The sequence below is a fragment of the Cydia pomonella genome, chromosome 5 (assembly GCF_033807575.1).
Source record: "Cydia pomonella isolate Wapato2018A chromosome 5, ilCydPomo1, whole genome shotgun sequence".
NCBI classification, from domain to species: Eukaryota; Metazoa; Arthropoda; class Insecta; order Lepidoptera; family Tortricidae; genus Cydia; species Cydia pomonella.
In genome coordinates this window covers 26,348,612-26,372,100 of record NC_084707.1, presented here as the reverse complement: position 1 = coordinate 26,372,100, position 23,489 = coordinate 26,348,612, and the positions used below count along the sequence as shown (strand labels likewise).

At 49.1% G+C, this 23,489-nt stretch overlaps 1 protein-coding gene across 1 annotated transcript in view; it reads left to right on the top strand.

The window, feature by feature from the left end:
• Positions 1 to 23,489, top strand: part of LOC133518252 (bridge-like lipid transfer protein family member 1) — a 101,927-nt gene that overhangs the window by 66,604 nt on the left and 11,834 nt on the right. Inside the window, 20 exon segments of the mRNA XM_061851884.1 lie at positions 1,663 to 1,821; positions 2,366 to 2,654; positions 2,689 to 2,802; positions 2,847 to 3,020; positions 3,106 to 3,242; positions 3,375 to 3,660; positions 3,792 to 4,086; positions 4,357 to 4,561; positions 4,733 to 4,992; positions 5,481 to 5,616; positions 5,700 to 5,779; positions 6,050 to 6,164; positions 7,087 to 7,244; positions 14,467 to 14,610; positions 14,613 to 14,664; positions 15,324 to 15,508; positions 17,665 to 17,808; positions 19,272 to 19,430; positions 19,894 to 20,070; positions 20,426 to 20,626. Coding sequence (XP_061707868.1) covers positions 1,663 to 1,821; positions 2,366 to 2,654; positions 2,689 to 2,802; positions 2,847 to 3,020; positions 3,106 to 3,242; positions 3,375 to 3,660; positions 3,792 to 4,086; positions 4,357 to 4,561; positions 4,733 to 4,992; positions 5,481 to 5,616; positions 5,700 to 5,779; positions 6,050 to 6,164; positions 7,087 to 7,244; positions 14,467 to 14,610; positions 14,613 to 14,664; positions 15,324 to 15,508; positions 17,665 to 17,808; positions 19,272 to 19,430; positions 19,894 to 20,070; positions 20,426 to 20,626 — 3,470 coding nt within the window.

Here is a 23,489-nt window from a genome sequence, read left to right as displayed (position 1 = left end):
ACTGTGCAGTGCTTTATTTGCACTGCGCAAACTGAAACCAATTGTTTCTAGTGATGCATTACTTCAGATTTATTATGCATATTTTTACTCAATCATGTCGTACGGTATAGTTCTGTATGGAAACTCGACAAACTCAGACAGAGTATTTAAACTACAAAAAAGAGCCGTACGTATCTTGGCAGGTGTGAATCCGAGGTACTCATGTCGCAAGTTGTTCAAAAAGTACCACCTAATGACGCATTACTCGCTATACATATATGAGGTAATTATGTTCACGCGTCTAAATATTCACTCGTTTAAACGTGCAAATATGCCCGGCAGAATAACCCGCCAGACGGGGAGATTGCTACCAGTGCGGCGGCGGCTCGCATTGTTAGATAAGTCTCCGCGAGTGATCGGCCCATCCTTATATGAGCGACTACCCGCCAGCCTCAGAAATGAAACCTCGAATGACAAGTTTGCACACGAACTGAAAGAACTTTTAATAGAAATGTCGCTATATTCCGTTAAAGAATATAGCGAAAAATAATTTATTATGTATTTCTTTTAGATTTATTTATGAACCTATTTTAAAAACTGTGACATTTAATTTAATTTAATATGAATTGACATTGTATTAATATTTTTAGCAATTAAGATCGTTGACATATAATATATTTTCATTATATTTTTCATTTAAATTATTTTACAGATAAAGTTATTTATAACTTAGTGTTTTTGTAAATATGTTTGTTTTTTTGTTCTTTTTGACATTTTCGACAATACCTAGGTTGTCCCTAGCTATGTATACATTGACATTTTCTTTTTTGTGGTGACATTTCTTTATTTATTAATTTTATATTTTTTTTTTTTGTTTTAATGTTAAGTTGACGATCTTTTAGTGAAAGCCTTTGTTTTATCCTTTTGTGTAAAATACTGTGTCTTTTTCTTTAAGAAATAAATAAATCTAATCTAATCTATGTGAATTCCACTTTTTTATGTATTTTTTAGGTATGTATAGTGGTAAGTCATCAACGCCATCATTCGTTTGATTTATATCCTTCTTAACGCCTTCCGGACATGGCGACCGTGACAGGACATCGACCCTCGTTATTCCACGTGCCGTAGTGAATTTGAAACCATTACCATCTATAGACTCATACATTGATCGTTCGTGAAGTAACAATCATTTAAATTCGATATTGTGGCTTTCAAAGTGATAGACTTTTGTACACGTTCAAATATACCAGCAAAATGGGGAAACAACAGTCCAAATCTGAAGAACCAACACCACTAGTACAAAACACCGTGGGAGACAATAGCGTCAGCCGTACACCTGCCATATTCTTAAAGAGAGAAGCAGAACACATACCTATTTAACTAACACAGCTCGCTTAATTTCATTTCTTTGACAAACAGTTTTGCTCATATTTATAAACAATCGCGTCAATAATCGACTACATATTGTTTTGTACTTCACAAGCACAGTCAAACTTAAGCAACGACGATATTTGTAGTAGTGAAATGCTCGGACTGATATTCTATTATAAGAGAATGTAATAAAATATAAGGTTTTTACACTTAATGTTACTTAGAAAATACTTTTGGTTAATCCTATCCATGGATTAAGAATAAATTGTTGACAATGTCGTCACGTCGTCACCTTAAGTATTTTGTTTTTAGGGCGCCGATGTCAGACGCTCCAGGCTCCGAATGCAAGAGTAGCAAGGCGAAGACGGCGGAGCCCAACATCGACTTCGAGCTGGACGTGAAGGTGCACATCAACAGCGGGAAGTGCGTGTTGCACACCAAGGAACCCTCCAAAGATGATGATCTCAAGATGTAAGTCAATCGGTTTATTGTTGCGTATATCAACATTGATTTTTTCTGTGCACTGTTATTGAATAACTAACATAAATCTTATACGTAAGAACCCTCGAAAGATGACGATCTTAAGATTTGAGTCCGATTTAAGTAATACTTTGGGTGATTTGAGAATTTTGTGATGAGACTTTCAAGAAAAGCAGATTGAACAACTAGGTAGTGTTGAGTTCGTAGTTGTTATAGTTATCTCAATCTAAAGATCCATAACACGGTACGAGAACTCCCGTGCACGACGTTTTAGGCCTTCGGTAAAGGGTTTCAGAGTTTGATCGATCGATTGAATTGGTCGTCCCGCAGTAGTTGAAAATTTAACGAAACTCGCATGTGTGTTCAAGCACCCTCTGTCTAAGTATAAAGCTACTGATGTTTCATTCGAAAACAACCGTAAAAATCTTCAATCGAAAATAATTTTTTGGTTGATTTAGTCGGAGATCGTGAACGATAATTTAAGTTTTGTTTGCAGCACGACAGCAGATAGTGTTTATTTGAGATTATATTGCAGTAGCGGGTCCCGCATGCGAGTGGGGCGCTCGGCGTCGGGCGGGCTCGGCGAGGCGCCCGGCTCGCCCGGCGCGGCGCGGCGCGGCAAGCCGCCGCGGCACCCGCCCGCGCCGGACCTCACCGTGTTCCGCGTGCCGGGCTTGGATCTGAAGGTACCCGTGCTGTACAGCTGCCCCCACAGTGTCGCCTCGGCGAGGCGCCCGGCTCGCCCGGCGCGGCGCGGCGCGGCAAGCCGCCGCGGCACCCGCCCGCGCCGGACCTCACCGTGTTCCGCGTGCCGGGCTTGGATCTGAAGGTACCCGTGCTGTACAGCTGCCCCCACAGTGTCGCCTCGGCGAGGCGCCCGGCTCGCCCGGCGCGGCGCGGCGCGGCAAGCCGCCGCGGCACCCGCCCGCGCCGGACCTCACCGTGTTCCGCGTGCCGGGCTTGGATCTGAAGGTACCCGTGCTGTACAGCTGCCCCCACAGTGTCGCCTCGGCGAGGCGCCCGGCTCGCCCGGCGCGGCGCGGCGCGGCAAGCCGCCGCGGCACCCGCCCGCGCCGGACCTCACCGTGTTCCGCGTGCCGGGCTTGGATCTGAAGGTACCCGTGCTGTACAGCTGCCCCCACAGTGTCGCCTCGGCGAGGCGCCCGGCTCGCCCGGCGCGGCGCGGCGCGGCAAGCCGCCGCGGCACCCGCCCGCGCCGGACCTCACCGTGTTCCGCGTGCCGGGCTTGGATCTGAAGGTACCCGTGCTGTACAGCTGCCCCCACAGTGTCGCCTCGGCGAGGCGCCCGGCTCGCCCGGCGCGGCGCGGCGCGGCAAGCCGCCGCGGCACCCGCCCGCGCCGGACCTCACCGTGTTCCGCGTGCCGGGCTTGGATCTGAAGGTACCCGTGCTGTACAGCTGCCCCCACAGTGTCGCCTCGGCGAGGCGCCCGGCTCGCCCGGCGCGGCGCGGCGCGGCAAGCCGCCGCGGCACCCGCCCGCGCCGGACCTCACCGTGTTCCGCGTGCCGGGCTTGGATCTGAAGGTACCCGTGCTGTACAGCTGCCCCCACAGTGTCGCCTCGGCGAGGCGCCCGGCTCGCCCGGCGCGGCGCGGCGCGGCAAGCCGCCGCGGCACCCGCCCGCGCCGGACCTCACCGTGTTCCGCGTGCCGGGCTTGGATCTGAAGGTACCCGTGCTGTACAGCTGCCCCCACAGTGTCGCCTCGGCGAGGCGCCCGGCTCGCCCGGCGCGGCGCGGCGCGGCAAGCCGCCGCGGCACCCGCCCGCGCCGGACCTCACCGTGTTCCGCGTGCCGGGCTTGGATCTGAAGGTACCCGTGCTTGTGCCCGTGTAATTATGAATTAGAAGTATTTTAAATTTACAGTATCTACTCGTGATAAATGTGCGCTTTTAATAAAATAGTTCCCGTTTCTAATCGGTAGGTAATACATTTATTCCCAGGTTCACTACGAGTCCAAGACCATCCACGAGGACTCGGCGTCCCCCCTGGCCCCTCCCGGGCCGCCGCCCGCGGAAGCCCCGCCCGCCCCGCCCGCCCCGCCCGCCCCGCCCGCCCCGGCGGCACCGCCCGCACCGTCCGCACTCCGCAAGGGCATCAAGAAGGCAGCGCTGTTCGCGTGGATCACAGTGCAGAGCATCCCGGAGGAGACCGTCATCAGCCCGCATATCCTGGAGTTCTTGGAGCAGACGCTGGAGCCTATACCGACGAAGGCGTCCTTCACTGCGCCGACTCCAGGTAACAGACCGATGACCGAGAGAATAATCAGCTATCATCAGCTGAAGAACAGCGCTCCTGCGCCGATTTCTGTCGACAAATGCAAGTTACAGTATTCATCCTGCTATGAGCACATATGACATATATACGAAGTAGTTAAAGGCTCCTGCCGATTTTAACCCCTTAGATATCGTGACCGCGATAGTGCCTTTGTCTCTTTAATCTTAAGTGACTCGAGCGTCTAGTAAAAAGAAGTGAACTGAAACCAACGACGAGAATCTTTGTCCACAGAAACGGAGACGGGTGACCGCTCGCAGTCAGCAGAGGGCGCATCATACGGACAATACGTATACGCGTCCTTCCCCGTCGACGTGATCGTGCAGTTCCACATGCAGCCCTCCACCTTCCGCTTCTCCTGTCTCCCGGCCTCCAGGGTCGAGTGCCTGCTGCAGCTGCCCTCGCTGAGGATCGTGTTCAGCTCCAAGCGTGCCCTGGAGTGAGTACAGATGGAAAGCTCCAGAAGTTTGTGTTCAACTTATGACGCCTTAGTCTGCTCTGGCCTCCTCCACTAACAGCACCGTTAAAACCTGATCTTAAGGTCTACACCAGAGATACTTGAGTAGAAGAGTTATTATTACATTTACTCAACATTTTGCGATTTTTCCAGTGAGGTCGGTTTACCAGCAGTAGCGATGGGAGGCCTCAGCGTAACGGGCTGCCTGGCCGACTTCTCCGTCTACATCTTCCACCCCTACGGCGGCAAGAAGTCTAGCCTGAAGGAGCCTCAGTGGTCTCCCCTCTCTGACACTGAGAGAAAGGATTCCTTGAGCATCAACGTGGAGTTTGTTAAGTTCCATCTGTCGAGGTCTAGGAAGTTGGACTTCCAGACGGAACAGGATCAGTCCAAGGCCACTGTGAGGTTTTCAAGTGAGTGCTTTTATGTATGATTCATGTCTAGATCTTAAGGCACACTACAGTTGCCCAGAAAACTTATCAGTCTACATATTCCACCCCTACGGTGGCAAGAAGTCCGGCCTCCAGGAACCTTAATGGTCTTCCTTCTCTGATACTGAGCGGAAAGACTCGCTCAGCATCAATGTCGAGTTTGTCAAGTTCCATTAGTCACGGACGAGGAAGTTGGATTTCCAAACAGAGCAGGATCAGTCGAAGGCCACTGTGATATTTTCAAGTTTCTGAAACTTTCATGTAATTTTACATCTAACTAAGGAGTCTGAATGAACCACGGCACTTTGGCACCAAGAAACATCTTTGCTCAGTATAAAAGTTCGACTAATTCAATTTGTCTCTCGTTAACACGTAAACCTTTCCGAAATTCACGTCAACATTTGCTTAAATGGAGGACAAGGCGTAATATAGTTTTTGAATGTAGCCTTTCACTATTTCTTTTGTTTCAGCTATCGTGGACGTAGGCTCCGCGTGGTTTAAGTACGATATGCGTCGGCTCGGGGAGATCCTCGCCTTCCCCAAGGCGTGGTACAGGCGGACCATAGTGCGCAGGATGTTCCTGGGGGACTTCAACGTGGAGGCCAGGTTAGACCCCATGGTACTGTAATATTGTGGAGGCTCCGAGGTCAAGGACATAATTCTTACTTACTTTTAAATGTTTTTTTCAGGCCTGCCAGCAACAACGTGCCGATATCCCCTGTTCTGCCACAAAGAGAGAAGAAGACTTTAGACATACAGAAGCCCAAAGGTACCGTCTTTACAACTGTTTTATAAAAAAAATTGCGCTTTAGGACGTCACATGTCTGTAACAAGCTTCTCAGACAACTTCGTAACGTTTAACCTCCGTTTGCCCGACAACGACGTCAACAGACGCCGCAGACGCGCATGGCGGCAGCCCAATATCAACCTTCCTGCATTTCCACAAGGTTCACGACGAACACCCCCCGTTAACCTTGTCGTAAATTAATACATTTTGCACTTTAGGACGTTGTACGAGTAACAAGGTTTATTGTTGCAGATACTAGCACGACGACGGCGGGCAATGCCGCGTGGGAGACGCTAGTGCTGTTCGCGGTCAACTTCAACAAACTCAACGTACATATGAACATGGGCAATGTCATGGGGAATGTCAGGTATTTATGAGTTGGAAACTTCTAGTCTAAATTCTCGTCAGCGAGTGAAGTTTTTTTGATGGAAGTATAGTATCTATCTACCCCATGCTGACTTAACGATGCCTTGTATTCGGGACGGCTAAAACTTTCCCGTCTCTCCTACTATCCTGACTGCGAACCCTTCACTCCAGTCCTTACTGGGTGCTCCGGTGTCTCGGGCGGGCCGCGGGTGCCTACGGCGGGGTGGCAGGGGTTGTTGCGCAGTGAGCCGGTGTGCGAGCGTACTTTGTTTGATTCTGCGTTTGAGGCTTAGCCGGTGTGATGTGACGTTGACATAATCTACCGACTCGCTGCCGCTTAGGCTGAATCAGCAGAGCCAGGCAAGTTTACAGTGCTATTTTGTATCGCTTCCCCTTGTAACCTTCCCTCCCTAGTCCTTGCTGCAGGATCTGCTGGCTGGAGTTATCCCAAGTATCAGTATCAGTATTTAACCTGGCGGTGCCAATTTTTTGAGATTTTTTTTAGGATATATATAATAGGATAGCAAGATGTACAAAATTTGGTTATCATTTCACATTCAAATTGAGTTTTAATTATTAGTTTGGTGTCATTTGCTCTAATAGGGTAGCAAAATATAAACAAGTTGGTAATAATTTCACATTAAAATGGAGTTTTAATCTTGGTGATCATGTACTATTTTTGGTGGTAAAAATGTTTTATTTTTATTTTTATGTTAAATATTACCATATCTGGTGATCAGTTAAATACCAGCCTTTCTTTTATTGTTGCAATTATTTACACGGAAAAAAATGTTCATTGTTTTTATTTCACCCGTTCCGCTATTGGCGTCCTGTTTTCGTATTTGCAACAAGAAACCAGATTTGAAAACTTCGCATGCACAATCGATTCGTGCTTATTTGTTCAACTTGTATTCTGTGCACAGCTGGCAGAGCCGCGACTTCAACTGCACGGGGCGGCTCAGCATCGGCAGCACCGGCCACCGCAACATGCTGGTGGGCGTGGCTTTGGCCGGCTCCTCCCTGGACGCGCGCGGCGGCATCGTGGGCGGCGCCATCTCGCTGGCCGACATACACACATACGGTCAGTCTGTGCACTACTTGTAGGGCCAGCATCACTTTTCATGTATGGGCCCCCAACTCTACTATAACATTCATTTAGATACGCATTATTTAAGTTTACTTATTTATTTTTCTGAGAACCAACAGCTAACAATCGCACAATAGTTATATGTATAAATAACCAAGAGCCAATTATAGGTTCCCACCGGTAGCAACAGGTTAACAAATAATTGGTGGTTAGCACTAGACTGTTTTTTTTACAACGTGTTACCACTAACATTTTTAAATATGAATACTTATTATATTATATACTGAACAAAGAAACCAAAACTTATTAGTAAATTGATACGTTAATCGATACAATAATATGCTATCGAATACGACTCGCTCACTCAAATGATTTGTCTGTTAGAATCCGACTTATAGTTATGATGTTGCTATTAAAAAGCGGCCAAGTGCGAGTCGGACTCGCGCATGAAGGGTTCCGTACCATTTAAGACGTATTAAAAAAAAAGTACTTACTAGATCTTGTTTCTACATTTTACCACTTTGGACACACATTTTACCACTTTGGAAGTGTCTCTCGCGCAAACTATTCATTTTAGAAAAAAATGATATTAGAAACCTCAATATCATTTTTGAAGACCTATCCATAGATACCCACACGTATGGGTTTGATGAAATTTTTATTTTATTTTATTTTATGACGTATTAAAAAAAATATTTACTAGATCTCGTTCAAATCAATTTTCGGTGGAAGTTTGCATGATAATGTATATCATATATTTTTTTTAGATTTTTCATTCTGTTATTTTAGAAGTTACGGGGGGGGGGGGGGGGGGGGGGGGGGGGGGGGGACACACACATTTTACCACTTTGGAAGTGTCTCTCGCGCAAACTATACATTTTAGAAACGTACCTATGGGTTTGATGAAAAAAGATTTTTTGAGTTTCAGTTCTAAGTATGGGGAACCCCCAAAATTTATTGTTTTTTTTTTCTATTTTTGTGTGAACATCTTAATGCGGTTCATAGAATACATCCACTTACTATATGACGAATCTATAAGGGTTCCGTTTTTTGCCATTTGGCTACGTAACCCTAAAAAAGTCTATATCCCGCTCCTTCGTTAGTTCATTTAGATTTTTATTAGGAGAACAAATAGAGTAATATGTGCATAAAGTTTTATTAAAACTAACTTACACATAAAACATGCATTTTCCTCCACGACAGTCCTCACCGAGATACACAGTCCAATTCAGTTTATTTATTCTAATTATGTAATAATTAATTATGGTACAGCGTTTGGGAAACTAGTTTCGAAGGTCTCCTGCTCGCACGATTTAAAACTGGCCACCAAAATTTCAGTGTACATGGCGATCGTGCTGCCAAACCTTTTATACTCTTCCGAGACGTGGTGCGTGTACCGTCATCACATTCGTACCTTAGACAGGTTCCACCTCATATGCTTGCGTCAGATCATGAACATCAGATGGTCTGATCGAGTACGGAATACCGAAGTTCTGCGACGAGCCAAGGTCGGTGGAATAGAGGCTTACATAATGCGTCGACAGCTTCGGTGGTGCGGTCAAGTATCGCGTATCAAATACAAATAATACAAATACAAATAATTTTATTGAAAACAGTATAAGTACAGTGTTAGCACTTAAAGACTAAGGATTAAGGATAAGGAAAAGTTTACAAATGCCTGAACTAGGAGTTCCTGTGTTTCAGGCAGAATAGGACCATATTAATTAATTTGTAATTATTCACTTAAGGTGGTTCGACTAGGTTACCCAAAGCTTAAACCTCACTAGATGGCGCCACAATTGCAAATATTGAGTTTTAATTTTTTTGTGGAGTAGTCTTTGGTATTTCTATACTGTAAATTATGTTTAGCGCACTCTTTAAATAAATATTGAACTATTAAAACAAACATTGAACACTTCATTGTACAAAAACTACCCCTTAATGTCGACAGAATGTTTCTTGACTCTATTTCTAACTATCACTCACACATTCAAACAATCGTACTGGGATCCTTGTAGTAGACAATTTGGCACAGCGTGAGTAGGCTTCAATAGCGTTGCGGTATGTACGTGGAAATACATGCAAGAGGATGTGGGTTCGAGACTCATTAATTTTTTTTTTTATCAGTATTATCAAGTACCTACATATTATTAATAAATCATTTTATGAGAAATATGAGCGTTTTTCCATAAAAATATTAAAAATCTGATTCTCACACATCATGATATTTTTGGGTTCTTCCAACTCAGAATCACTAGCATAATCAATCCTCGTGCTATAAAAACCCGAAAATTTGTATTGAAATTTTAGTTTTACACTAAAATTTCTTTCACACTAAAATGTGACGTAATGGTATGGATATTTTAGGATATCTTTTTTTAATGCTAGGGTGGAGAAGATTCTAAGTAGAATGAACCTAAGAAAGTCCAAATTTGTAAGTCAGATTTTCCGGTATTTTTTTTTTTTTTAAAAACGCTGTTTTCCCTTACTGCCTAGCCTTTAAAAAAGTAGGTACTATTTTACAGTAGAATTAAAACCTTTTTTTACGATACATTTAATTAAATTACAGTGAGTTACAAAATTGCATGGCCTTCTATTAGAACCATTATAAAAAGAAATGAGATATTTACCATGTTTGTTTATATTATTGATTTCCCGATATTTTGACACAACTAGAAGTTTCACACAATGCCTAGGGATAGAAAATTATTTATTTATTTTATTTATTGTCAATTTCATTCAACGGATCACATCATATCCAATTTATGTGTTTATGTATTGCATTGTTTTCTACCTAGTTGGTTATTAAATTCTGTTACTGCAATAATCTTTATCTACATAAAATATACCAACGAAAGTTTAATAAAGTATATATTAAAATGAAGTACACAAAATCAGGAATTACATATGACAATATCATTCAAAATCGCCTCCTCTGGCTTTGACACAGGCCCTCAAACGACGAGGCCAGTCATCAATAGCGGCACGCACGATTGTCATGTCTAATTCCGTCACTGTCTTAACTATGGCCCGCTTGAGGGAGTTAAGATTTGTGTGGGGTTTAGCACAGGCTTTCTCCTCAATAACCTGCCATATGGCATAATCCAGGGGGTAAGGTCCTGGCTGGAGGACGGCCAGTCTTCGTGGGCAATAAAGTCAATTTTGATCCTTCGAAACCAGGCTTGAGTTGTTTTTGCCTTATGTGCAGGAGCTGAGTCCTGTTCAAAGATCCATGGCTGGTTTTGAAATAGGGTGTGGCTTAAGGGCTTCACTATTGGTTCGAGAACGGTTTCCAGTTTCCGGTTTTCACACCTTTTTCACAGAAATGAATCTGTGTTAGCCCTGAGTATGACACACCCAAAATCATGTTTGGCGGGTGCCCACATTTGTGCAACGCAATAGGGTTGTTTCCATCTACAAATCTTAGGGCATAATTGTATCCCAATAAATTCTTTTGGATTATAAGAACATGTTAAACTACTTTTAGGGGACCTGTAATGACCATATTTTTGTAAATATTGAATTTAAAATATCTTTTGGCACACGTCACGTGACCAAACTCGAAACGTCATTGAAGATTCTGATGACGTCACAACTCTCGGATTGACACTGTTGACAGTTAGGCGATTAACAACAAATGACAAATATCAGTTGACAGTTCGTATCTTCTACGTGTGTATGTAGTTATGTGTCAAACCATAAACTGTGACGTCACACAATTTTCAAAGAGCGTTTTGGGCGCGAAAGCATCTGTCAAAATATATTTTGTTAATTTAACATATTTAAAGCCGTTTTTAGTATAAAAGCTGAATTTTAAGGCAACTTTTAGTTAATATAGAAAGTAATACAAGCGTTTCAAAAAATTGGAATACGATTCTCTTTTAGGCCCCAATTCATTATAGATACGACGAGATAAGCGTTATGTGTGGTATATAATTATAGCTCACAAATCCACCACATTATGTCATTTTTTATTTTATCGGTAGCATTTGTTTTAACGGAAATAAAGAGGTTGCAAATCGAGTAACAGAACTTCAGAACAGATATCATTTGATATTTACCAGTCGCTTTTCGGTGAAGGAAAACATCGTGAGGAAACTGGACTAATCCCAACAAGGCTTAGTTTTATCCTCTGGGTTGGAAGGTCAGATGGCAGTGGCTTTCGTAAAAACTAGTGCCTACGCCAAATCTTGGGATTAGTTGTCAAAGCGGACCCCAGGCTCCATTGAGCCGTGGCAATATGCTGGGACAACGCTAGGAAGAAAGAAAGAAATCGAGTAACAGAACTTAGTAACCAACTAGGTATAATAGTTATGATGTAAATGTCCATATCATGTTGGAGTCATATATTAGCCAACTAATTATTCAAGATCAATACACTTAGCTCCCTTAGGTATTCGCCTAAGTACAATCTCGGGCAAAATTGAGTTTTATAAAAATTAACTAGTTTCTAGGTCATATTTTCTATGAATTGGTCATTTTTGTAGACTCCAATTACAGTTACACTTTTCCTGGTTTTTCGCGGACCAGAATATCGATGATTTTTGTAACTTGACGTAACTTTTGTAACGTCGCTATCATTTTCAATCCAAAAACACATAAAATCACAATTCAGAACATGCGGCAGCGTTGTTTTCTATCAAGTACGTCAAGCACCAGGGCGGCTACCGGGAAAATCGAAATTCGTCAATTTCGGGCATTTTTCTCTGTCACTCTAATTACGTCTTAGTGAGAGTAAAAGAGAAAGATCCCCGCAATTTGCGAATTTAGGTTTTCGCGGTAGGCCCCCAGGTCCTGTCAAGTTTCAGCAGTGTTGCCAGGCGAGCGGAAGAGAATTATCGTACTTGAGTGTCAATATTATTGTACCGTTGAAAAAAAATATCGTACGCCAATCAAAAAGGCAGCCCCTAAAAATGTAAAAAATAAGCTTAAATTTCCAATTAATAATAATAAAAAGACAATTTTCGTCTAAATTGCGCAAAAAATCTGTTTATGTTTGTGTATTTTTGGGATAGACTCAAACGGTATACAGGAAATTGAGACATTTTAAACTTTAAACTTACACCAAGGAGCCGAACACCCAAAATATACTAATTTTAGCCTATTTCTGAGAGAAAGTGTCATATTTTGCTTCAAATTACTAGACTTTTAAGGTGGCATCATCCAAGGGCTGAAATTATAGTACTTTAGTGTACGATAATGCTCTTTGGAACATTACGTCACACCGGGGCCCAAATTATCGTACATGTACGACAATTATCGTATGCCTGGTCACACTGAGTGTCAGTGTCGACAGAGTCAGCTAAAAACGCGTCAAACATCGCAACGTCGCGCCGATGGCCGTCCGAAGCATGGAGTGGCAACGCCGCAATGTATTTGTACACGACATTTGTCACACACACATGAGTAAAATTTATAAAAATATAACGTTGATTATTGCATGATTTCTGTATGAAACAAAGTTTTTCTATTAATTTAGCGCAAATGAATATTCGAAAGTAGATAGATGCGCAACTATTTATGTAATAATATTGTGTAATTAATTAATAAATAGCGATTGTTTTTTGTATGAAAATCGAACCACCTTAATTATAATTATAAAGAGTACACAATAAACATCTGGTAGGGTGATAACCTTAACAAAATAACTTATTTAAGTATTCTATATCTAAGTACAGTAAGAAATCATTTAACGACTATTAGTAAGTTCTCTGTATCATCGTATGTCATTTTTTGAAGGGCGCGTCGTAGAATATTCTTACAACCAACATAGCTAAGTGGGTATAAGTCTAATTTTGAATTTAACCTGTTGTACAAATAAGGGCCCAAAAAGACAAAAAATCTAGATGAAAATACGTGTTTTCTTTGTACGGTTTGTATACATATAATATCTTTGCGCCTTTTGTTAGTATATGCAGTGTTGAAAGGAATTTTGGTGTGCTGCTTAAGTGTTGTGCTTAATATAAATAGTTGACGAACAGTTAGTACTTCACATGCTTTATAAAGGAGTTCAGTGGGGTATGAGAAGGCGGAGGAGAGAGTGGCCAAGCGCATCTTTTATTCTGAACTAGAGGAGGGTAAGCGGAAAGTTGGCGGACAACTCCTCCGATACAAAGATGTTCAGAAACGACACATGAAAAGATGCAACATTGACGCCTCTCAGTGGGAAGGTTTGGCAGCATATCGTCCTAAGTAGCGCAGACTGGTGCAGGGCAATGTGCGCGATTTCGAGGAGCAACGTAAAGCTGACCTCGACGAGCTGAAAACGCACCAGCCTGCTTCCATTCACTACCACTACATGGCTGGTGTCCTCACGTGCCCTCAATGTGCGCGGGGGTTCACCTCAAAGATCGGCTATGTCAGCCATCTTCGGGCGCATGAGCGCCGAGCTAACTAGGAGTCGAAGTGGTCACCTTGGTCGAAATCGGCCGGAAAGATCATCATCATTGGCACAAACTATTGCATATTGGTAAACAATAACAATCAATTTATAGTATCTTATGTGTAAAGGCTATATTTACAAATAATACTTACCAATTATTATCAATTATTTAGGTAGTATAGTAAAAAAAGTATTATTTTAGGTGACTTGTAGAAAATAGTACATTACGATACAAGTGCGAAAAATAGGAAATTCGAAACGAGTGGCGATAAATTAAAACACGTCCGAAGGGAGTGTTTTAAATCGACACGAGTTGCGAATTACCTATTCGCACATGTATCGTACAACGTTTTACAGTACATATGGCCCTTTAAATGTTCGACACAGTAACGTAATATGCTACTTCTAGCACTAGTGCTATAAAGTAGCCCCATATGTACTGTAAAGTATTGTATACAATAGTGATATAATCAAGCTTTTCAATCTCGTACGTTACTTGATAATTACCCGTACATATCACAACACCGGCGTTTTGAACGTTCCGTCATCGTGTCACTAACCGAACTGAGAGGACGCCAGAAGCCACATTTCGTTCTATTAATTATTCTGTGGTTTCGGTGTGAACATACTCGTAGTTATATTTAGCTAGATTTTTTTTAGGTCTCAAAAGATCTCGAGCGGATAGTATAACGTGTATGATCGTTTAATTTTTCTAGTTGTCATTGTGCACGGCCTTTGTCTACTTATGCTGTGATGCATTGAGCCCTTTGCGCGACGTCGCCTTTGTGCTCTCGGTTGACGTTCACTACAATGTCATAAAATGTTGTCGAACAGTGCACATAGAAGAGGAGCCCGGCTGCAACCCCGGCCACACGTGCGGGGTGCGCCTGGCCGCGCTGGAGCTGCGGCTCGAATACATGGGCACGTCCGTGCTGCTGGCGCGCGTGTCGGCGCTGCAGTGCCAGCTGCGCGACGAGTGGCTGTGGCGCAGCAAGCAGCCGCCGCGCCACGCGCCGCACACGCACAGGTACCGTACAGTCGGAGCACGTGCCGCGTCCATACTGCTGGCGCGCGTGTCGGCGCTGCAGTGCCAGCTGCGCGACGAGTGGCTGTGGCGCAGCAAGCAGCCGCCGCGCCACGCGCCGCACACGCACAGGTACCGTACAGTCGGAGCACGTGCCGCGTCCATACTGCTGGCGCGCGTGTCGGCGCTGCAGTGCCAGCTGCGCGACGAGTGGCTGTGGCGCAGCAAGCAGCCGCCGCGCCACGCGCTGCAGTGCTGCGCAAACACCACAGGTACCGTACAGTCGGAGCATACTGCTGGCGCGGGTGGCTTACCACCTGGCCCAGGGGTCGGCAAACCGCGTCGTCGAATATACAATTTTGGGCTCTTGAAGTCACCCAAAGATTAACATTAACGGAAAACAACATTAGTGGCTTTTTAAGATTCCTAATGCTTTGACAGTTTTTTCGGGGTAAATGACAATTTACAACAAAAAGCCGGAAGATTTCGAGTTACTAGATAACTGCACGGGTAAATCAAAAAGGTACAGAAATTAAATCCCTTGATCGTACAATCCGCTTTGTTTGAAATAATGTGTTACTGTTATCCATGTGACAGATTTTCCATTTCAGTTTCTTACCAAAATTTATTGATATATAAACTAATTTATTCCGATACTCTTCCCTAGGCCGGCGATCATCCTGACACACGGCACGCTCTCGTGGAAACAGCTACAGCTCCTAATGAGCCGCAGCACCACCCCCGACCTGCTGAAGATGCAGTATAAACTCGAGGAGTTCTTCACGCAGCAGTTCAACTCCTCAAGGCGTGTGCTGTCCGCACTACATCCGTATCCATCCAGGAGACAACAGTGTGAGTAGCCTGCTCCAGACTGTGACACTCCAGCACCACCCCCGACCAACTGAAGATGCAGTACAACCTGGAGGAGTCCTTCACGCAGCAGTTCAACTCCTCCAGGCGGGTGCTGTCCGCGCTACATCCGTATCCGTCCAGGAGACAACAGTGTGAGTAGCCTGCTCCAGACTGTGACACTCCTGTACTACCCCAGACCTGCTGAAGATGCAGTACAAGCTGGAGGAGTCCTTCACGCAGCAGTTCAACTCCTCCAGGCGGGTGCTGTCCGCGCTACATCCGTATCCGTCCAGGAGACAACAGTGTGAGTAGCCTGCTCTAGACTGTGACACTCCAGCACCACCCCCGACCTACTGAAGATGCAGTACAACCTGGAGGAGTCCTTCACGCAGCAGTTCAACTCCTCCAGGCGGGTGCTGTCCGCGCTACATCCGTATCCGTCCAGGAGACAACAGTGTGAGTAGCCTGCTCCAGACTGTGACACTCCTGTACTACCCCAGACCTGCTGAAGATGCAGTACAAGCTGGAGGAGTCCTTCACGCAGCAGTTCAACTCCTCCAGGCGGGTGCTGTCCGCGCTACATCCGTATCCGTCCAGGAGACAACAGTGTGAGTAGCCTGCTCCAGACTGTGACACTCCTGTACTACCCCAGACCTGCTGAAGATGCAGTACAAGCTGGAGGAGTCCTTCACGCAGCAGTTCAACTCCTCCAGGCGGGTGCTGTCCGCGCTACATCCGTATCCGTCCAGGAGACAACAGTGTGAGTAGCCTGCTCTAGACTGTGACACTCCAGCACCACCCCCGACCTACTGAAGATGCAGTACAACCTGGAGGAGTCCTTCACGCAGCAGTTCAACTCCTCCAGGCGGGTGCTGTCCGCGCTACATCCGTATCCGTCCAGGAGACAACAGTGTGAGTAGCCTGCTCTAGACTGTGACACTCCAGCACCACCCCCGACCAACTGAAGATGCAGTACAAGCTGGAGGAGTCCTTCACGCAGCAGTTCAACTCCTCCAGGCGGGTGCTGTCCGCGCTACATCCGTATCCGTCCAGGAGACAACAGTGTGAGTAGCCTGCTCCAGACTGTGACACTCCTGTACTACCCCAGACCTGCTGAAGATGCAGTACAAGCTGGAGGAGTCCTTCACGCAGCAGTTCAACTCCTCCAGGCGGGTGCTGTCCGCGCTACATCCGTATCCGTCCAGGAGACAACAGTGTGAGTAGCCTGCTCTAGACTGTGACACTCCAGCACCACCCCCGACCCTACTGAAGATGCAGTACAACCTGGAGGAGTCCTTCACGCAGCAGTTCAACTCCTCCAGGCGGGTGCTGTCCGCGCTACATCCGTATCCGTCCAGGAGACAACAGTGTGAGTAGCCTGCTCCAGACTGTGACACTCCTGTACTACCCCAGACCTGCTGAAGATGCAGTACAAGCTGGAGGAGTCCTTCACGCAGCAGTTCAACTCCTCCAGGCGGGTGCTGTCCGCGCTACATCCGTATCCGTCCAGGAGACAACAGTGTGAGTAGCCTGCTCTAGACTGTGACACTCCAGCACCACCCCCGACCTACTGAAGATGCAGTACAACCTGGAGGAGTCCTTCACGCAGCAGTTCAACTCCTCCAGGCGGGTGCTGTCCAGGAGACAACAGTGTGAGTAGCCTGCTCCAGACTGTGACACTCCTGTACTACCCCAGACCTGCTGAAGATGCAGTACAAGCTGGAGGAGTCCTTCACGCAGCAGTTCAACTTTTCCAGGTGGGCGCTGTCCGCACTACATCCGTATCCGGCCAGGAGACAAAGTGTGAGTAACGACCTTCTTCCAACTCACCATTCAAACTGTAGTTGGTCATGAATAGCACAACCCCTCACATGCTGAAAACGGTTTAGTGCAACCAAGTGTTACAGTTTTTCATCCGTTGACTAGACGAAAATCACATAGATCTCTCCCTTCTATGTTCATGAGCCTAAAACAACTTTAATTCGGGTTTTCGTGTATTAATAAAGCAGGTTTATCACTTACCGGCCATAGTTTCTTAATAGGCTATTTACTTTCCTGACGAAATTTGATTTCATGACTGCTTTCAACTTTCTCGGCGCCCGAGAGTGTTAAACAAGGAAAAATATGTAGTAAATCTGAGTGTATTTTCCCTCTAGCCGCGGCGCCCGGTGCGACCCCCGGTGTCCCGGCAGCGGACAAGCCTGCCGACGGACAAGCGCCCCCCGAGCTGCGCCACCACCGGCACTGGCAGGAGGTGCTGCGCGCCGCCGCCGGCATGCGGCCCCAGCTGCCTACCGACGGTGAGTGTATACATGACGAGCAGCACCCCGGAGCTGCGCCACCACCGGCACTGGCAGGAGGTGCTGCGCGCCGCCGCCGGCATGCGGCCCCAGCTGCCTACCGACGGTGAGTGTATACATGACGAGCAGCACCCCGGAGCTGCGCCACCACCGGCACTGGCAGGAGGTGCTGGTGGATTTTTTAAATAACTAATTCTCTGGAGTTGCAGGCGTCCATAGGCTACGGTGACTGCTTACCATCAGGCGGGCCGTATGCTTGCTTGCCACCGTCGTAGTATAAAAAAAAAAAAAAACTAGTATTCCGAGAGTTCCTAAATTCTTGCCATACAAATTCAGTACCGGGAGCATTCCGAAGTGGTATTTATGGATAAGAAATCTCCTTTTTTACTTCGAGTTAAAACATTTTACTTATTTTATGTTTACACTATTTATTTGTATGCCGTTAAATATTTCTGTCTCTCCTATACGCTGATGATTTAAAACTAGTGTATGGAGTGGAGCAAACCACCGATTGTGAGTCCCTGCAGAGGGATATCGATGCGGTATTCCGGTGGAGTGTGGAAAACAAGCTGTCATTTAACACCAGTAAGTGTTGTGTCTGCACCTTTACTCGTACACGTATGCCAATATATGCCAAATATTTGCTTGCATCCGAGCCCATCAATCGCGTGTTCTCCGTTAAGGATTTGGGCGTGGTTTTTTGATACGCGGTTCACTTTCCATGAGCACATTACATCGCTTGCTGCTAACTGCTACCGAAAACTAGGCTACATCATTCGCAACCTTCGCGATTTTCATGACCCTACAGCAATCAAGCTCGTCTACAATGCCTTAGTAAGAAGTAAGCTAGAAACTTCCTCAATCGTTTGGCATCCCTTTGAGTCGACGTATGCACTGCTACTTGAAAAGGTTCAAAAAGCCTTCTTGAGATTTTTTTTACCGTAGAACGCATGGGTACTACCCCTTCCTATACCCGACGAAGTACCTTCTAGGGACTCTAGGGTACAACTCATTGGAGGTAAGACGCAACTATAATTTGTTGACGTTTGCGTGTAAGGTGCTGCGCGGTGAGTCGGACTGTCCGGAACTGGTGAGTCGCCTGGTGCGCCTGCATGTTCCGGACGTTCCTAGGCAATCACTAAGACCGCGGCGACGCGATCTGTTGGCGGTGCCGGCGGCGCGCACCGTGTCGCGCATGAATTCGCCATTGCTTCGCTCTCTCTCACAATTGAATGCGCTCTTGACATTAGCACCGGAGTGCGACTTGATTGCGTGGCGATGGGAGGCTGTGAGAAGGGAATGCCTGAGATTCTGTGAGATGATGGATGCTAGGCCCTCAACTGTTGTTGTGTAGTTTTACGCTTTTAATTTATATAATTTCATGACGTATTGGTTGCGACTGTAATGTTATGAAAATATGTTTGAAATAAAATAAAATAAAATAAAATTTGATTCGTATACAGGCACGGTCCTCGGCGGCACGATGGAACTGCATGGCGCCAACATCTCGCTGGCGTGCTTCCACGGCAACAGTTTCAAGGCCAAGTCCTGGGCGCTCTTTAGTCTCAAGGACCCATGCATCAGTTTCGCCACCGAAGCTCAGCAGATCCCCAACGACGACGGTAACTGTCCAGATCTAGTGGAACGGCTGGCTTAGTCCTGGCCGCCTTCCAGGTCAGGGTAGGTAGGCCAGGTACGCCACTGGAGCCCGGCAGCTCCCATTGATGACGGTAGCTCTCCAGGTCTAACAGCTTCAAGACCAAGTCTCGGGCGTTCCTCAGCCCTGCAGAGCAGTTGAGCAGCTGCTCAAATGACAGTAATTTTAACGGCAACTCACTTGCCATGTTATTGGACGATCGTATATTTAGTTCAGAATCATTCGTATAGAAGTAGGTTACAAATCGTAGGTTTAAACCGCAGGGTCGCCGTACATATATTATCAGTTCTAAACAAACGCAGACTAAAGATTGATGTAACAATGACCGGATCTCATCCCAGCACCTCCACCATGTTTTCGCCGCACTATTTCTGTCGTTTGCGACCTTACGTCTCTACTAAGGCCACAATGAAGCTGCTAATGTTTAGGTGCCGTGGAGGTGCACGTGACGCAGTCGCTGACGGCGGCGCTGGGCGGCGGCGCGGCGGGCGCGCGGCCGGCCGTGGGCTCGGTGTGCCGCGTGACGCGCGCGCTGCTGTTCCCGCCGCAGTTCAAGACTCTACGCGAGTGGTTCACCTACGCCTTCGCCAGCAGCGAGATCGACGGTACGTGGTCTCTGTCGCGGCCAGTGCCGCCGCTGCTGACCTAAGTACTTCCTAGGCAAAGAGCGGTATTATCAATGAGCGCTACTTGGACTACTTCATGCCTAACTTCCCTAAAAATGAAGGAATTGCTTTTTATTATTTTAAGACAAAATTTTACTATATTCTTACAAATAAATAATTATGAATTATGAAAAACCAGTTACAATCGGTTCTTTGTTAGTTTGAACGGTTATTATTGCGTTTATATTTTTTTGTTGTTCTACGATTATTAGCCAAAAATCCACTGTATAGTATGTTCCTTCATAATTTTTTTTTTTTGATTTGGGTCCCGTTTAACACAATCATTATCTTCCAGCCATCGAACTGTTCCCCTCGCTGGAGCTCGCGCGGGAGCGAGAGGCGGGCGCGGGCAACACCAACAGCGCGGAGCGGGAGCGGGAGCGGAAAGCCGCCGCGCCCGCCCAGCACCAGCGCGAGGTCATCTTCGCGCTGCCCGCGCTGCAGCTGCACCTCCGCACCAAGCACCGCCAGAGCCCCGCGCCGCCCACCGAGCAGGGTCGGTACACTGTCCCTCTCTAGCGACACCGACGGAGCGGGATGCAGCACCAGCGCGAGGGCATCTTCGCGCTGCCCGCGCTGCAGCTGCACCTCCGCACCGAGCACCGCCAGAGCCCCGCGCCGCCCACCGAGCAGGGTCGGTACACTGTCCCTCTCTAGCGACACCGACGGAGCGGGATGCAGCACCAGCGCGAGGGCATCTTCGCGCTGCCCGCGCTGCAGCTGCACCTCCGCACCGAGCACCGCCAGAGCCCCGCGCCGCCCACCGAGCAGGGTCGGTACACTGTCCCTCTCTAGCGACACCGACGGAGCGGGATGCAGCACCAGCGCGAGGGCATCTTCGCGCTGCCCGCGCTGCAGCTGCACCTCCGCACCGAGCACCGCCAGAGCCCCGCGCCGCCCACCGAGCAGGGTCGGTACACTGTCCCTCTCTAGCGACACCGACGGAGCGGGATGCAGCACCAGCGCGAGGGCATCTTCGCGCTGCCCGCGCTGCAGCTGCACCTCCGCACCAAGCACCGCCAGAGCCCCGCGCCGCCCACCGAGCAGGGTCGGTACACTGTCCCTCTCTAGCGACACCGACGGAGCGGGATGCAGCACCAGCGCGAGGGCATCTTCGCGCTGCCCGCGCTGCAGCTGCACCTCCGCACCGAGCACCGCCAGAGCCCCGCGCCGCCCACCGAGCAGGGTCGGTACACTGTCCCTCTCTAGCGACACCGACGGAGCGGGATGCAGCACCAGCGCGAGGGCATCTTCGCGCTGCCCGCGCTGCAGCTGCACCTCCGCACCAAGCACCGCCAGAGCCCCGCGCCGCCCACCGAGCAGGGTCGGTACACTGTCCCTCTCTAGCGACACCGACGGAGCGGGATGCAGCACCAGCGCGAGGGCATCTTCGCGCTGCCCGCGCTGCAGCTGCACCTCCGCACCGAGCACCGCCAGAGCCCCGCGCCGCCCACCGAGCAGGGTCGGTACACTGTCCCTCTCTAGCGACACCGACGGAGCGGGATGCAGCACCAGCGCGAGGGCATCTTCGCGCTGCCCGCGCTGCAGCTGCACCTCCGCACCAAGCACCGCCAGAGCCCCGCGCCGCCCACCGAGCAGGGTCGGTACACTGTCCCTCTCTAGCGACACCGACGGAGCGGGATGCAGCACCAGCGCGAGGGCATCTTCGCGCTGCCCGCGCTGCAGCTGCACCTCCGCACCAAGCACCGCCAGAGCCCCGCGCCGCCCACCGAGCAGGGTCGGTACACTGTCCCTCTCTAGCGACACCGACGGAGCGGGATGCAGCACCAGCGCGAGGGCATCTTCGCGCTGCCCGCGCTGCAGCTGCACCTCCGCACCAAGCACCGCCAGAGCCCCGCGCCGCCCACCGAGCAGGGTCGGTACACTGTCCCTCTCTAGCGACAACCGACGGAGCGGGATGCAGCACCAGCGCGAGGGCATCTTCGCGCTGCCCGCGCTGCAGCTGCACCTCCGCACCGAGCACCGCCAGAGCCCCGCGCCGCCCACCGAGCAGGGTCGGTACACTGTCCCTCTCTAGCGACACCGACGGAGCGGGATGCAGCACCAGCGCGAGGGCATCTTCGCGCTGCCCGCGCTGCAGCTGCACCTCCGCACCAAGCACCGCCAGAGCCCCGCGCCGCCCACCGAGCAGGGTCGGTACACTGTCCCTCTCTAGCGACACCGACGGAGCGGGATGCAGCACCAGCGCGAGGGCATCTTCGCGCTGCCCGCGCTGCAGCTGCACCTCCGCACCGAGCACCGCCAGAGCCCCGCGCCGCCCACCGAGCAGGGTCGGTACACTGTCCCTCTCTAGCGACACCGACGGAGCGGGATGCAGCACCAGCGCGAGGGCATCTTCGCGCTGCCCGCGCTGCAGCTGCACCTCCGCACCAAGCACCGCCAGAGCCCCGCGCCGCCCACCGAGCAGGGTCGGTACACTGTCCCTCTCTAGCGACACCGACGGAGCGGGATGCAGCACCAGCGCGAGGGCATCTTCGCGCTGCCCGCGCTGCAGCTGCACCTCCGCACCAAGCACCGCCAGAGCCCCGCGCCGCCCACCGAGCAGGGTCGGTACACTGTCCCTCTCTAGCGACACCGACGGAGCGGGATGCAGCACCAGCGCGAGGGCATCTTCGCGCTGCCCGCGCTGCAGCTGCACCTCCGCACCAAGCACCGCCAGAGCCCCGCGCCGCCCACCGAGCAGGGTCGGTACACTGTCCCTCTCTAGCGACAACCGACGGAGCGGGATGCAGCACCAGCGCGAGGGCATCTTCGCGCTGCCCGCGCTGCAGCTGCACCTCCGCACCAAGCACCGCCAGAGCCCCGCGCCGCCCACCGAGCAGGGTCGGTACACTGTCCCTCTCTAGCGACACCGACGGAGCGGGATGCAGCACCAGCGCGAGGGCATCTTCGCGCTGCCCGCGCTGCAGCTGCACCTCCGCACCGAGCACCGCCAGAGCCCCGCGCCGCCCACCGAGCAGGGTCGGTACACTGTCCCTCTCTAGCGACACCGACGGAGCGGGATGCAGCACCAGCGCGAGGGCATCTTCGCGCTGCCCGCGCTGCAGCTGCACCTCCGCACCAAGCACCGCCAGAGCCCCGCGCCGCCCACCGAGCAGGGTCGGTACACTGTCCCTCTCTAGCGACACCGACGGAGCGGGATGCAGCACCAGCGCGAGGGCATCTTCGCGCTGCCCGCGCTGCAGCTGCACCTCCGCACCAAGCACCGCCAGAGCCCCGCGCCGCCCACCGAGCAGGGTCGGTACACTGTCCCTCTCTAGCGACACCGACGGAGCGGGATGCAGCACCAGCGCGAATACAATACAATTGTTTACATTTTGCATATATTTTGTATAAAA